General features: G+C 42.3%; 1 protein-coding gene across 3 annotated transcripts in view; it reads left to right on the top strand.

Annotated features, from left to right (window-relative positions):
- Positions 1 to 17,292, top strand: part of DCC (DCC netrin 1 receptor) — a 944,701-nt gene that overhangs the window by 825,730 nt on the left and 101,679 nt on the right. For 2 of the 3 annotated variants that reach the window (XM_081881356.1, XM_081881358.1), the window contains exons 16-18: positions 5,141 to 5,236; positions 14,290 to 14,528; positions 16,553 to 16,691. In XM_081881356.1, the coding sequence (XP_081737482.1) occupies positions 5,141 to 5,236; positions 14,290 to 14,528; positions 16,553 to 16,691 (474 nt within the window). The remainder of the gene's footprint in view (positions 1 to 5,140; positions 5,237 to 14,289; positions 14,529 to 16,552; positions 16,692 to 17,292) is intronic. The other variant, XM_081881357.1, reaches the window with a different exon arrangement.

Genomic DNA, 17,292 nt, shown 5'->3' with positions numbered 1-17,292 from the left:
CGAGGCTGCTGATCCCTTATTTTCAAATCTTAAAGTCAACAGCTATGGATATTATTTATACCCCACCCATCTGACAGGGTTTCCCCAGCCACTCTGAGCGGCTCCCAACAGAATACTAAAAATACAATAAAACATCAATCATTAAAAACTTCCCTAAACAGGGCTGCATTCAGATTTCTTCTAAAAGCCAGATAGTTGTTTATTTCCTTGACATCTGGTGGGAGGGCGTTCCACAGGGTGGGCGCCACTACCAAGAAGGCTCTCTCCCTATAACCTCACTTCTAGCAGTGAGGGAACTGCCAGAAGGCCCTTGGAGCTGGACCTCAGTGTCCAGGCTCCAAGAACTCCACGTGACATGGGACAGATAAAGCCATGGCTGTATAGGAAAAATTGGTCGCCTTAGAGCGTGCTCCCAAACTTCTTTTGCAACCTCAGTTTGCATTGGGTGCTTCTTAACTGTCGGTGCCAATTGTAAGCTGCCCTGATTTGCCCAGAGACTTGTTACCATGTTATGATGGCAGGTGATTGATAGGCAAAGAGCTCCACCCACTTCTCAAATGTGGCCAATGGAAGGTTGACATCAGTTGGATCTGGTCCACTGCCCAACAGTGATTCCCCACCTCTGTCATGAAGGCTCATGAGGCTGCCATGTTGCTGAAGCTAAGCTGGTCTGGGACATTGCCTTGCTGGGTGCCAGCTAGGGAGCTGGGCAGCTAGAGAGAGATTTGCTTGTATTTAAGTTAATTAAATAGTTTGCTTTGCCTCACAATACAGTGTTAAGCAAGGTGAGGAGCCAGCTAGCTCAATGAGTATTACAGACATGTCCCGCTCAAGAATTTAAGAAATTTAGAGGTATCATAGTCATAGATGATCTCCAAATAACACCATATTAGAATTAGTAGTTCTGAGAAGCACATTACCAGGAGCCAAGGGGAAGTAGCAAGAGAAGGTGTGAGGAAGGTGAACAGTTTGAATTTATTTATTATCCCTGTTCCCTTACTGTTAGCTGCCTGTCGCTAGCAGGCTTCCTCCTCTGTATTCTCATAAAAACTGGATCAGGGCCAATGCTATCTGGGTAAAGGAATAAAGATGATTCATCTGCAAATATTTGGCAGCAATCCCTGGGTATTTTTGCTTTGTAGGGTTGGTTGGATGCATGATCTTCAGCTATTTTTTGCTTCCCCAATGCCCCAATATTTATATATACTTTCCCCTTCTGATCTGTGCTACAAGAATGAGTGGGTAAATGTTGCATAATTGGCACCCACTATTTGCTTAAAATGGATACGTCTTGCTTTGTTTTCCTTGGTATTTTTTGTGAGTTTTTGGCCAGCAATATTATGGCATCATCCAAACCAAAATTAAGCAATTTGACTAAATATGTCCCCCGTTGTGAAGCTCCTTGCTTAACCTCCTCATTGAAATTATGGGATGTACAGCAAATCCAGTGAGTTGAATGGGATTCTCAGGTAAATGTGCACAGCATCACAGCCATTTAAAAAAAATGTCTATCTTTTATCAGGATTGTGCCCAAGTTATTTGGATTAAAGATCTCCATCAATGTTATTAAACTTCTAAAGCCAAATACAAAAATAAATAACAACCGGGGGGGGGGGACACCAACTGCCCAGTGAGTTAATTAAATAGGTATGCAGGAATCTGCTTCAGACTAAATCAAGCCATTGGCCCATCTTGTGTAGCACTGTTTATGCTAACGAAAGTAATTTCGTTGTCCCCGAGAGGGGGCAATGACAATAAAGATATTATTATTATTATTATTAGTAATAGTAGTAGTAGTCATAGCTCTCCAAGGTTTTAGGCAGGGAACACTCCCTGGCCTTCTTGGAGATGCCAGGATTGAACCCAGGCCCTTCTGCATACAAAACAGAGCTACAATCTTTCCCTGCAGTTGAGCACCACAAAATATTCTTTGCTAGATGTGGATAGTTCTCATTTGATGATGATAGTGATTTTCATTAGTACAATACTTTGTAAATTATAATCATTTCTTCTGTCATGCTCCAGTGAAATATGCGGCGCCCAAGAGTTAAGTCAAGGGAATCCACATTATTTAGGCAGCTGAGCACTTGAGGAGATCTCAGTATTAGTAAGAAGGAAAGTTTAAAAGTGAACATTACTGATATAGCTGCTCTCCTGAAGTAAGAATTAACGGGTCAAGAGACTTGATCACTCAGTAACCAGGCAGGTAGCATTTAACAATAATCTAAAAGTTATATTGCTCCAGTAACATAGCATGTCTGTGATGTGAATGGAAATAAAGAAGACTCTCTTGTACTTGGTTTGTCAAGGTTGTGGCTACACTCATGTTAAAAGTAGCAACATGTGTAAGCTGAGCTCTTACTGTTGAGAATTCTGATGGCTTTCTCTAAGAGATAAGCAGCACCAATGCTGGAAGGAATTATCGAGTTCCTAGCCACTTCTCCCCTTCATTCTGCTTTCCTTATTTCTTCTTTACTGGCATTTGGAAGAAAAGGAGCAAGGATGATCAGCTGTTAACAGAGATATAAGAATGTAAGGATAGATCACTGATGGGGAAAAGCAACCTTCTCTTCCTATCCCCAACGATGGCTTCATGAGAGCCAGTGTGGTATAGTGGTTAAGAGCAGTAGTCTTGTAATCTGGGGAACCGGGTTTGATTCCCCGCTCCTCCACATGCAGCTGCTGGGTGATCTTGGGCTAGTCTCTCTTTGAAGTCTCTCAGCCCCACTCACCTTACAGAGTGTTTGTTGTGGGGGAGGAAGGGAAAGGAGATTGTTAGCCACTTTGAGACTCCTTAGGGTAGTGATAAAGTGGGATATCAAATCCAAACTCCTCTTCTTCTTCAGAATTCTCAACTGGAAATTCCTAGCTCATGTCTGAGAAATTCTCTCATGGTGAGTTTAACATGTAGCCAGCTTCTAAACAAGCCCAGTCAGTTTATATTACACCAAGCTGAACACAGGTCACCATGTGTAGCAGCCTTCCAGGAGTTGCCACAAGACATGAACTTCCTTTTCTCCCTTTCAGCCCTAGGACTAGGAGGGAAACTCCAGAATTGTTATGCAGCCACCAGGTCACATGACTAAAGGGCTGCATTTAATTTGTTTGGGTGCAAGCTGTGTTGTTGGCATCCATCTGTCTTTAGAGACAGTGGAGTGTGCCTCTGGGCGTGAAGTCAAACTGCTGTGTTAACAACACTGAAGTGACCTCCCTGGGGTGCAAGCCTGGGCAGTGTGTGTGGAAGTCCTGGGCTGCCCAGATAACAAGATCCCCCTCTCAACCTTGCCGATGTGGTCCAAAGGAAAGCAGAGTAATACATTTGGCGCCAGCTTGACTGCAGGAGTTGCTGGAAGGAGGCACACGAGGCAAAATCTAACCATTTTAGGGACTCTAGTCTGGATTTGTGTAAGCTTTACTCCTTAGCTGTTTCTTTTATTATTATTATTTTTTAAATAATATTTATTACTTTTTAAAAAAGGGAAAAAAGACAAGAGAGAAAAAAAAGAACAAGAAGAACAAGAAAAAATAGAACAATACAATACAATATGTAAACCATACAAAACACAACCTTAACACATTAATCTAACACAATGAACTAAACAAAACAAAACAAAAACAATTTAAAAACATATATCATACCTTTTCCATATTCTATCTTTCATTCCCTTGTATCATCGACCTCCTCCCACCTCCCTCTTTGTATTCCACTTCCATTAATTGTTTCAGCAATTCCTTTCCATCTTTCTCTATTTTCTATCATATAAATGTCTTAACATATTTTTAATCTTATTTCCATTAAAATTAGTATACTTATTTAAGCTTAACTCCTTATATCATTTCTACTAAGGCCATAAAATTTCATTCCAACATTTTCCTGTCACTCATTAATTTTACAATATTTCTATATACTCCTTAGCTGTTTCTTCTCCTGAAGGTTTCGCACAAGGCACTGGAGGTTTGGATCAGAGTTATCCTTCTCCTAGATGGACTCCCTTCCTAAGTTGATGAGCCCCATCTGCCCCTCACTTCCCTCTACAGCCCATTCAGAAATCATCTTCTTGACCATTAGACCCACTCTTGGTCTTATTTAGCAACTTGTACTTGTTTAGCAAGTACAAAGAATGTTTCTTACCACCCGCTTTTTATTCAGTATTTACAGAGAGAGGCTTTGGGACACAGCCTCCTGGATAATGGTGTTGCCCCAAGTGAATATCCACCCCACCCCATCTCTCCCACTTCTTCATTCGTCATCCATGTGGGTGCTGACAAGTGCCCTCTGCCTTTGAGCTCTCTGCTCTCCTACTTTCAAGGTGTGCCAGGTTCTGGGAGAGGAAGGGTCTGGAATGCTTTCTAAAGACACTGTGCCCATCAGCTGTCTCTCCCCTGGTGCTTCCTCCTCTTCCTCCTCTCCCATTATTTCCCAACTTTCCCCCTCATCCGCCTCTGATCTGTGATCTCTCTCAAACCCCTGTTGTAATTCTGAGCTGTCTTCCTCTTCTCTGGAAGGGTCAGGCTGGGGAGGCAGTCTCCACCATTCCTCCTCTGCCCAGTCCCTGACAAAAAACTATTATATTTTTTTTAAAAAAAAATATAAGATTTTTAGAGCACTTTATATATGCCTAATGCATGTTTGAACTAAAGAGCACTGGGCCTGGTCTAAAGCAGTTAATTTGTCATTTTTGGTCTTCCACTGAGGTCCAGTGCCGAGGGCCTTCTGGCGGTTCCCTCGCTGTGAGAAGCCAAGTTACAGGGAACCAGGCAGAGGGCCTTCTCGGTAGTGGCACCTGTCCTGTGGAAAGCCCTCCCAGCAGATGTCAAAGAGAACAACAACTACCAGACTTTTAGAAGACATCTGAAGGTAGCCCTGTTTAGGGAAGCTTTTAATGTTTAATAGGTTATTGTATTTTAGTGTTCTGTTGGAAGCCTCCCAGAGTGACTGGGGAAACCCAGCCAGATGGGCAGGGTATAAATAATAAATTATTATTAATTGTTTTTATTATTATTCCATGAGAGCTCTTGCCAAGGGTCCTGTCTGCATCCTGCACGTCCCTTTGATTCTTCAGCTGTACATTAGATGGCTGCCAAAATCTGCTTTCAGGCCATTAATTCCAGCTGTGTTGTGTCTGTGCTTCTCCTACAGAACCAAGTTCCCACTACGTCATATCTTTGAAAGCCTTTAACAATGCTGGGGAGGGAGTCCCGCTTTATGAGAGCGCCACTACCAGATCTCTGACAGGTGAGTTGGAATGCTTGGCTGATATGTTTGCCCATTTCTATCGCTAACTCTCTCGTAGCAACGCATGTGCTTAGGAAGCAGGGGATGTGTATGTAAGGTGAGTTGATGCGTTTTTAATTGGATTACCTGCACCGATAAGTGTAATGCACTAGGCTGGGTGTGGTGATCTTTAAAAGTTGAGAAAGTTGAGAAAGGACTGGCTCAGAAATGCATGAGCATTGCTTTCAGGTGCATGACTGCCCTGACCCCATAGCACTACATCTGAGATGGCATCGTGCAATATAAATGTAGCTGTGTTACATATCTGTGATGACTTAGCCACACGTGAAAACAGCTTTTTAGCTTCACGGGGTTCCTTTTCATCAGAAAAAACAGGAATGCTGAAGGGAGGGCGAAGCCTGTGGTCCTCCAGATATTGTTGGGCTAAAGCTCATATCATCCCTGGCCATTGGGCATGCTGACTGGGGCGGATGGAAGTTGGAGTCCCCTGCTGTCTGGAGGACCACAGGTTCCCCATTTCTGATTAAGGCCATTCTTGCATTGCATGCAAAACAGAAGAAGCAGATGACTTGCTCCAAGGATGTTGCATGGAAGAATGGCATGGGGCAGAGCCTTGTGCTGGATCATTCACAGAACTGAATGCATGTTCATTCACACCTTAAGTTTGGTTCTTGAGCAATAAGCCATAAATGCCATAACAGAATAGGTACCTGAAAGGGGGAAGGATGTTCTTCTCCTGTTCTTTGGACGCACAACCAATGATTCCCTACATCTATCATGTAGAACTGATGGGGGAACCCTGAATCACTGTGCATTGTGTGAGCTGTGTATCAATACACACTGGAGATGGTCTACACAGCCTGCCTTCCATTCTTCAAGTCTACTGAACTCCTATAATCCTTTTACAAGACTCCACACACCCATGTTTTAGATTATGCCTGGGGATGGAAGTGGAGATGGAGGAAAGAGTCACCACAGCCTGAAATCCCATGTTTCACCCAGACCATCATCTTTCATTGTCCTACAGCCTCAAAGTAACTGTAACCCTTGCAAGTTTCCAAGATGAAAGGAGGAGCTGCATGGTGTGTCTGCCTTCTTTGCTCCAAATGGATTGCAAATATATCCCTTTGCCATAACCATCTCCCCCCCCACCCCCATGATTCTCTTTTGCCTCTGAGGTCACAAGTGGGGAAACCATGTGTGCAACTGTTTATTAAGGTATTTCTGTGCCACCCTTCACCGCAGGAGACTCATCGCAGCGTGAAAGCAAAATTAAATTCAACAAAACACAAATACAGTCATTACAACCAAGCCTCATAAAATACCTGCATAGCAAATACAGCAACAGTGTCTTATGTAAGAACGGGCTTGACCCATCACACCCCTCCCCTCCACCTCTAAAAGTCAGATGAAAGAGGTGTGTCTTCACCTGTGGCTGACACAAAGGCACTGTAGGGGCAAGGCACAGCTTAGGGGACGATGGATTTGACTCAGCAGACCTCTGTTTTTTATCACTAAATTAGAGAATCCATGCAGTGCCCAGTTGCCCAGTGCTCTTTGATAAGGACAAGTACTTACAATGCTGTAAAATGTGAGCTGAATAAATTACTGAAGCTGTTAACACCTGTGGAAATAGTTGTATTTATTATTTACTATATATATTAGTTGCTTTCCTCACAAAAGGGGCCCAAAGCAACTTGTAAAAATGGCTGAATTATAAAGACACACAAGCCTCTCCTTTCTCTTGCACCAACCTAGCCCCACCAAGTTAGGTCCTGTATCCTAACTTGAATCTGAAGCCTACAGGGGAGAAGCTCCATAGAGTAACTCTCCTCCTGTTAGAAGGAATGCTGCTTTATTGCATTCTTTCAGCAGCATTTCTTTCAACACAAATATTATTCTTCCAGAATAATAAAAGACATTGGCAACCTCAAGAGTTGTCATCTCTCTTACCCTAGCACATGCTTTCTCTGTGTTGGTGGGAAGAAATGTCCCCATTCATTTCCATGGAGAACCTTCTTGTATCTATGTAGAATGGATTTCTCAGTTAGGATCAATGTGTGTGCACCCATGAAAACACACACACACACACACACAGAGAGAGAGAGAGAGAGAGAGAGAGAGAGTGTGTGTGTGTGTGTGTGTGTCATGGTGCAGACATGAAAACATCCCAGCTTCCAGGCTAAAGGTAAAGGTAAAGGGACCCCTGACCGTTAGGTCCAGTCACGGACAACTCTGGGGTTGCAGCGCTCATCTCGCTTTATTGACCGAGGGAGCCGGCGTACAGCTTCCGGGTCATGTGGCCAGCATGACTAAGCTGCTTCTGGCGAACCAGAGCAGCACATGGAAACGCCATTTACCTTCCCGCCAGAGCGATACCTATTTATCTACTTGCACTTTGACGTGCTTTCGAACTGCTAGGTTGGCAGGAGCAGGGGCCGAGCAACGGGAGATCACCCCGTCGCAGGGATTCAAACTGCCAACCTTCTGATCAGCAAGCCCTAGGCTCAGTAGTTTAGACCACAACGCCACCCACGTCCCTAGCTTCCAGGCTATGAAGTAACAATTGAAGGGAAAATTTGCAAAGTGATGGTTCCCGTACTTTGAACTCAGGGATTATATGTGCCCTGAAAGAACAGTTACGATGCTGAGAGGCTCCTTATTTTTGTTGCCCCTGTTGAAGGACTTCTTCCTCCCATGTTTAGAAAGACCCCCTCCATAAATGTAATTCACTTTCTGTGAATAGACGTTACTTCCATTTTATGGAGTAAAACATTAGGATTCAGGCTATAGTATATTAACAAATTCTGTAATACTATTCTATTCTACTAATATATAGTGAAAAACTTCAGATTGGAGAAAAGGGGTGTTAAGTCTTTGGCCAGCTTCATCTGTTACCATTACCTTTACATATGGATGGTAATTTCATCCAATGTGGTTCCTCTTTATAGATGTTATGGTGGTAGCATGGGGTTCAGTTCCACTGAAGCAAATGTGAATCAATCATTCTTCTTTCAGGGCATAAAAACCTGACCTTGCATGGATATTTTGGGATGGCAGTGGCAACCGACTCTGATCAAATTGACTCTGTGCGATGTCAACTGTTCTTTTGTCTAGATTTAAATTGAAGGACCAGTGACAGAGCAAAATGAAATGATTATACCTCTCAGAAATGATTACATTTGTGCTGCTGGCTATAAACTCCAGGCAGCCTTGTGACAATGTTCTCTAGTTGAGCAGTTTTACTTTTCAAAATGCCAGATCTGGGCATAATTTGAATATGTAAAGACCACATTAGAAGAATTCTAACACTGTCGCCCCTCCAGAAATGGGTTTTTGTCATTCCCCCTATCATTTATAAGTTTTGCTAGGTTGAAAATAATCTGCCACAGCCAGCAAAAGTCAGAGACACAGACAAGGGTCGGGCAGAGAGGTTGTACTTTGAGATGATATATTAGCACTAATTTAAGACACTGCCAGTTTTGCTCAGCTTTGAATAGCAGTCAGAACCATCCACATCCTTTCTGAAGCATCATCTTCCTTCCACGCACATTTCCAGGCTGCTACTGAATGACACTAGAGGTGCAGTATTGGGTTCTAAGCCACAGAATCAGTGTGCAATAGAAAATATCATTCAAGGGGATGTGAGAGCTCAGTGATGTCTGCTGAGATATAAGCTCCATAAAACTCAATGGAATTTACTCTGAAGAAAGTGTGTATTTGACAACAGCTTCAGTGAGCTAACGCAGTGCAGTGGCTAGGTGTACTGGGAGCCCCCAGTGATACTCAACTCTGACACGAACTCTTAATAAGTAGTCTTAAGCAAACCACTCTTTCTTAGTCTCTCCCCTCCATCACCTTAAAGATGGTGATAACCATGACCTGTTGTAAGCATTACTAAGACAACGTATGAGAAGAGCTTTGAGCATTCCAACATGCCTTACAAATCTTAAGAATTATATCATATTTCCCCCCACTGGAGCAACATGTGTAATTTGGTAGACAATTGTCGTCTTTCCTCATGCAAAACCTATCTTGTTCAGAACTTTCCTAAAGTAGAGGAAAGTCAAGTCACTGAGAGCAAAGCAAGAAAGAACAGACTGAATAACAGAACACTAAGGTTGTTCATGAGGAATAGCTGGACCAAATTATAGCATGTTAGCTCCAAGTGGCAAACCATTCATTGCACCTATGAGTTTTGTGAAGTATTCCCATTAAAAAAAAAAAAAGTATTGGAAATCATAAAGAGAGAAAATCTATTATGTTTTCCAATCTTCAGCCTTAAAAAAAAACCCCTCTCCTAAGAATAAAGTGATCCATACTCTAATAACTTCAGTATGTGTTGGTTTTCCATTGTAAATGCAACTTCTCCACTCCGGTGGTTGCAAAGGTCGCCTCTCCCTCTTCTGTGCATGCAGGTTTTGAAACTTTTCTGAATATATGTTTCACAAAATGATCTAAGGTTAACTTTTTCTTTTAAAGGTTTTTTGAAGTACATGGTTCTATCAACAGTTGTGTGCCTAACCAGTGAATTGTTATTGTTATTGCTGTTGTTGTTAAAAATGTGGAATATAATCCCTACCAGAGAGTAGGGAACTGCAGGACAGGGAGTTGAATATGGCCCCCAGGCCTCTAGGTCTCTCTTGAGGCCACACTCAGTTCTCAAATAATGCCTCTTGTTTGCCTGAAGGATGGATGTTTAAGTGTGTAGAAAGCTCTGGAATGTAGTCTTCTGTACCAAGGTAAGAATCACACCCATTGCTCTAGCTACCATTGCCTCCGTCCCCACCTATTTTAGTCTCTAGCCCCACCGAGCATTGGTACTTGGCCCTTGAAAGGATGTCCCTTCAGGAATGTGGACCTCAGGTGGTGTCTACTTTGTGAGGAACACAAAGGAGAAATGAAATAGCCTTATAGAGGCTACGTCTTCTTCCACAAAAGGCCACTGAGATGAGCATCTTCTTAGTTCGATAAATCTGGACATGGGGCAGAGTGTTGTACATCACATCCTTGAAGTTACTTTCCCAGCCTCTTTTAGTAGCTTGTAAAAATCCTTGTGAACCTTTGTAGGTTAGACTTTTATATACATACATATTTTAAGCTGCGTCAGCAGCAGGATTCAGCATCAACATCAGGACTCATTTTTGCAACACTGAGAGTAGCAGCAAAAAAATAGAAGCTCTCAGTATAAATAATGTCTTACCCTCCCCACCCCTAATGGGCCAGTTTTCCCTGTAACTGTGGCCCACTGAGAGACAGTGTGCTTAGAGTGCTGCAGATCAAATCTCCATTCAAATGCAAAAGCTCATTAGGAGATCTTGAACAATTACCTCTCTTGGTTTAAACTACTAAAGAGGGTTGATAGTGAAGGTAAATTGCCACAGAGTGACCATAACCTACTTTTGCACATCTGAGAACAAAAGGAATGTCATCAAGGTCAAAGGATGTGTTTTCCAGATTGGCTGATCCCAAGCATAAATTAAGAAATTGACAGCCATGTGTGGATGCAAAGGAGGACTTGCTTAAGGATTCAGGGGCTCTTTGGCAAGAGATCACTAGTGTATTTCCTTAAACTTGACAGGGCGTACAAATGGAGAAAGATTCCTTCAGTATAGAGCACAGAGTCTCCGGCAAGCCCTCAATATGATACGGATGACTCTGGAGGAACAGAATTGTACCACAATGCAGTGAGAACCCAGGGAAGACACAGACCACACCAGAGATACTTTCGCTGTCTCCATTTCCCCACAAGAAGCTCAGCTGGTTCCCTGGTGAACCTTGAGCCCTTGGCGAATCATGCAAGCCCCAAGCACTGGCTCTGGTGTGAAAATGTGTGTGGTCAAAACAACAAACAAAATGAGAAACCATGCTCTATTTTCTTTCACTGAGAGCACACAATTACTAAATGTCAGCTGTCAATGTGCCAACATCAACGAGTGACAATATTCTGGGGAAGGAAATGGTTCAAGTTTTTAGGGTCCTCTTTTTTCAAACACCAGTGGACAAGGGTGCCAACTTGAATAAAATATTGGGGGTCCATGTAAGCCCCACCCTACGTAACCACACATACACTTTGGGGGACCCTGGCCCCCTCAAATATTTTATGGGGGGTGAAGGGACCTTGGCGCCTAGCAGTTGGCTCCTATGCCAATGGATTAGACTACTGAGATGCCTCTGGTTTTGCTGTTTAGCAATGAAATAGCTCAAAATCCAATTCACCCCAATGGACTCCAACCATTAATATTGCTAGACTGGATTATTATTATTTTCACTGTGTCATATGCAAGAGGCCTTCAAATTGCTAGATCTCCCAAGGCAGATAAAATGTAAAAGGAAGATGTAAAGTGTTTCATATATTTAATGTACAACACACATTACCTTTTGGCTAGAGCCATGGAAACTTGCAATATTGCATCTATAAATTTTTCTATTACTTCATTTTTGAGGGTGGGAGAATGGATGTTTGGTTTACAAGTAGAACTTGAAAGCTCTAAGAACAAATGGGTAATATTCTCCATTATTCTCCAACAGAGGCATAAATCACGTTGCATAGTCTACTTGAATTTCATGCACAAATGAAAATTTGGCATGTTCTGTTCTGTACTGAAGTTTCATAAGGTAGTCCTCAAGGATGAAAAAGTGGGGAGGGGAAACCCCCACAGTAATATACCCACTCTGCCCAAATTTATGGTTCTGCATAAATTTCCGATAGCATTTTTCTCTTGGGTGTTTTTATTTTTATTCAAAACACTGCTGTACTGCTTGATAATTGTTTGGAAAATTTGCAGAACTAATTGCTTTTATAAAATGTACTTTTAAAAAAAGACATACAGCTAGATAGACAGACACAGAGGAAATGATCTAATACTCAACTAGGAAATTTCACAGATATTGATACTTTGATTTGACTTCTACAAGTATGACTCCTTATCCACTTCACCCAGAATAGTATAATGAATTTGCTAACATAAAATTCATTAGCCTAGTTCAGGTGTAATGGGATTTGATGTAATAGGAAACCAAGCTCTCAGACTTGTATACTTCCCTCTCCCCTTCTTTCTTACCTCTGGTTGTAAACTAACCACAGTGCTCTATGACATCCAAATGCAGGTAACTGTGGTTAGCGAAATCTAGCCAGGATCAAAATGTAGTGTTCTGAAAGCATCATTTGATAAACAAACCACAATCTCCAGAGTTAAGCCATCACAGGAAATTGTGGTTTCTAAATTGAGGTTCATTTTAAAAAGCTGAACTGGGGACCTTTGATCTTCTCATCTGGCATGTGAAAAAGGAAAAGTGTCAGGGAGACAACAGAAGCCAAAGATTGATGCTGACTCAGTGTGTGGTGTAATCTCCACCATTTCAAAAAAAAACATGCATCAAAAAGCAGAGAACTCGAGGGAGCTTCAAAACTGTAATCCAGATCTGCCAAATTCAAAAAATGTTTGAAATGCTATGCTTTTTATATATTCTGCAGTGTGTTGACAAAACCCCAGAATGTACTCTGGAGGTTGTTGGAATGTGTCAATTTGTGCCTTCAAAATGTCTGCTTCCATGGCCTAGAGATTGTCATGCCACGTAGCGCATTGTAAAGGCAAAAGGCTCAGCTAAGGCCCAGAAGAAGCAGTGCTGTTTAGTCCTCAAGCAGTAGACAGACACGATTCTGAACAAATCAATTATCCATCTGTAGCTAATGAATCATTTTTAACAGCATCAAACTAGCAAAAATGGATCACCATCACAATTAGCTGCATATTCCCTAACCCTCCCCACAATTTACACATTCAACAGAGGCAAATACATTTTCCCCAAAATACACACAGCTTTACTTACCTTTCCTGAAAATTTGGATTGGGTTGTATCCAACACTGCCATTCCAGAACAGATTTCCACTCCTGCCTTGGAATATTCTTCTCCTCTCCACTGCAGCTCTCTACTGCACTTTCAGAAAGGTTACGGGACCCTCTGGAGGAGATTTGGAAGGCGTGGGGAAGGAAGAGGAAGGTGAAGTCCCAAGCAAAACATGACTTTCACAGCTTTGGATATAATTTAGTATTAATGTTTGATCCTGGTTTCATCCTGCTGTCCCAGCTGTTGTTGCTTCTCAGCACCATTTTCTTATTTTTAACTTGTCCTCACTGACCAATGGACCTTATTTACAATTTAATTTTCCGCGTGAGGTCACATTGTTCTGTTTACAAATATCATTTATCCTATCTCATCAAATGTAGTCTCATGATGCTGTAAGCAAAATTGCTGGAATCATTACAGAATCACTGCGGAATTACTTGAATGCAGTAAGTGAGAGCAAAGCTGGTGGGTGAGGACATGGAGTAACAAAAACATCACAGAGGAGAACAGCATCACAACACAGCAGATATTTTCAATGAGCCCTGAAAGTAGGCATAAAGAGAAACACATTTCAATGCTCACAATAATGAGGAAAAGCAAGACAAATAGTTTTGGCTCAGGACTAATCCCCCACACATAAGCCCATACTGTTCTGACTTCCCTGAAAACAAAATGTTAAGCAGATGGTACAATGTTCAGAGAACAAATTATCGAGCAGTTCTGAAAGAGAGAGGCAGTAATACAGGTAAATCTAACATGCACTGCATTTACAAAACAAGGCTTTCAAATAACTTCTGCTTTAGGACATTGTAGGGAATTTAAAAAATAACGCATCGATTATCTGTTTCCTTGAAAAGGCTTGTGGATCATTCTGAAAACACACCAAGTATTGCAACTTCACTGGGAGAAAAGAAAGCAAAACAGTGTAATGAGAATGCATATGATTATGCCTTTAATGTTGGTTTGCTCTTGACAAATTAATGTGAGTTAACTTGTTGCTCATGTATTTTTCAATTAATGGCTGTTTGTTTGTTTTTCTCCTGTTCCTATATTCTCCTCCCATCATCTTTATTGCCATACATTTAACCCATTTTGATGTGTATCTCACTGGTGGCTGTTTATTTATTTGTTTCTTTGACGATGCTGTTCTTTATTTTAATTTGTGGTATGCTCATTTTTTTCTGGTGGCTTTTGTGACCCAGATCCCATTGACCCATTAGAAGTTGATTTTTATCCTTTGCTTGATGATTTCCCTACCTCAGTCCCAGATATCTCCACCCCCATGCTCCCACCAGTAGGTGTCCAGGCTGTCGCGTTAACCCACGACGCCGTGAGGGTCAGCTGGGCAGACAACTCTGTCCCCAAGAATCAAAAGACAACAGAGGTTCGGTTTTACACGGTCCGATGGAGAACCAGCTACTCTACAAGTGCAAAATACAAGGTGAAGTTTCGCTTTAGGCATAAATGGGCTTCTCTTTCTGAATCCCAACATTTGCTCAAAAAATGGGCCTGTCATGAGCTGGGCTCCACATACCCCACAGTTCCAGAAAACATGGTTTCATACTGCTGGGCAGGAATGGATAACCTATGGTGGTGCAAACATTATTGAACTCCAGCTTCCATTAGCTCCAAGCAACAGGAATGATGGAATCTGTAACCCAACAATGTGTAGAGATTCTCCACTGCTGATGTGAAGGATTGCTTGAGAATGGGAGCCTCATGAGGCACTAATTTTCAAACTTATCTTCACACCCATAGGGTTTTGTGGCCAAGATTAGGGGGGGGCAGCAAACAACATGTGTGTATTGTGCACCATGCACCCATGATGTTATGTGCCCAGCATGCAATGTGCATAACGTTGCATCATCGGGAGGAGGACGAGCATGGAGCCCACCACAGCATGGCTCTTGCGGTCAGGAGGAGCCAGCCACTGAACCGCTCTGCGCTTGACTCCATGCTTGGCCTCCTTATGCCCCTCAATACTGAGAGGGCCAAAGACACTTCTGCCCCTAGGAGTTGGCACACTTAACCCCTGCCCACTTGTGAAGAGGGTCACCGAATCCTCAAGAGCCCTGGAAAATATGGGAACTAAGCTGCGTACATGGGAACATAGGAAGCCACCTTCTACCAAGGCAGGTCATTGGTCTGTCTAACTCAGAATTTTCTACACTGATTGGCATCAGCTTTCCAGGGTTTCATGCAGGAGACATAGCTGAACCTACCAGGAGATTCTGGGGATTAAACCTGAGAACTTCTGCATGCGAAGCAGATACTCTTCCAAAGGCTACATCCCTTCCTGAGTTGTTCTTTAATGCTCTCAAGTTGCAAAATAGTCCATGATCCTCACAGCTGGCTTCCTCTGGTTCTGCTGCTCATTTTCATACTTCAAGATAAAAACTTGCCATTCTCAAGTGGGTCCTTAATGCAACCTTAAACAAGAGATAGATGAGGAGAAATATTGTATTACCAAAGTCCCAATATACCTATTAGGACCCTTCTGTTTGCCTGTTCTTAGCACACTTCCATCAACAAGATGAATAATGCATTGGCCTCCATAAAACGCGTGATCAAAAGCACACACTTAACCAAGCCAAAGCACAAACAAGCACAAGGTATTAACATCAGAACTTTTTATAAGAGCATCAGTACATATTTACCCAAGAGGCAGCAGAGGTGTTTTCGATCACCTGATTAAATATGTAGGAATATGGCTCAGAATGTCCTTGTTGCAAAGGACAGGTAAATAAGCATTCTTATATGTCTGTGTGTGTTTTAAAGGAACAACTTCTTCAATAAAGTGCATGTTATAGGTCCCAGGTAGGGTTTAATATAATATCAAAAAAGTAATTCAAACCAAAGTAGTCCAGTAACATTTTTTAAAACTTGTTTGTCCCATAAAGGGCATCCAATGTCCCAACCCAGCTTGAATAGGTTAGGACACTGCTTTTTAACAACCTGTGGTGGGGAAAAAGTTGGTCCCTGGGGTGCACCAGTGTAGAGCTGAACTGAAATGTCTTCTCCCCCATGTTTACAAGTCCATTTTCAGGCCAGGAAGTTGGGTGAGGGGCTTTTTAATTGTCCTTCCATTTTTCCCAAATTTCTTAGCATTTATGGTCCCCAGGGACCATGCAATGCAATGTCAAAGCTTGATGGATGAGAAATAATCAAGGGATGGGATACAGTTGAAGAGAAGGAAGACCCAGAGTAAAAAGGGATGGATATTAGCAAATACAGTTACAAATAATTGTATTTGAAGAATAGCGAATGGGGGGGGGGAATGATCAATAGGTTTGTGAGAATGGAAGGTTTTGAGGAACAATTTGAAGAAAGGGAGCGTCCCTGATAAGTGAGGGTCCCTGAATGAGGAACTAGCCTCAGAAGATCATTCTCAAAGTTGGTTTTCCATCAGGAATATAGCATGATTGTCCTTTATACCTATATTTTCTGTCCCTCCCCCCTTTATAGTCCGCAGACACAACAGCCTTGAGTCACACCGTATCAGGACTGAAGCCAAATACCATGTATGAGTTCTCAGTCATGGTCACGAAAGGTCGAAGGTCGAGCACATGGAGTATGACAGCTCACGCTACTACTTACGAGGCAGGTATGTCTCCGTTAGGTTTCTTCGCCCAGTGTTTTCAAATGTTGGCAAGTTTATTTTAATGGCTTCCACTACAACCATCCACTTCCGCTGCTAACACAGATTGCATTTTCCTTTGGCCACATTTTACTGTGTTGCTGTGAAAAGCATGACACATTCTAGGGGGAAGCACGGCAAAACAGGCCCATCACCTAGCAGCTGCTTTTTGGCTCCAATCCAGGATTGCTGCACTTTAATAAACGGGTTAGGTAGTATTTACAATACTACGCTGCATAAATGCAGTGAACTTCAAAGACCTTTCCTGCTAATGATGAGGCATCATTGCAATTCATTTTTCAAAAGAGCTCGAGATCAGATGAAAACATATGTAGAAATCCTCTTTTATTATTAGAAAGAGAGAAAACCATGTTCTGCACTAATTTATCAAGTGCTCAAGTAGTCTGACTGCATCCAGGCATGGATGTATGAAGGCAAAGTTTTGTTTTGAAACCGTATTTTAAATCAGAACCAGTGAAGGCGGTGAAGGTCCTGTGTGAGTGTCTGGAGGCGGTTGGAGGATGGATGGCGGCTAACAGATTGAGGTTGAATCCTGACAAGACAGAAG

This window comes from Podarcis erhardii, assembly GCF_964252035.2.
Source record: "Podarcis erhardii genome assembly, chromosome: 11".
Taxonomy (NCBI): Eukaryota; Metazoa; Chordata; class Lepidosauria; order Squamata; family Lacertidae; genus Podarcis; species Podarcis erhardii.
This window is presented reverse-complemented; position numbering and strand designations above follow the sequence as displayed.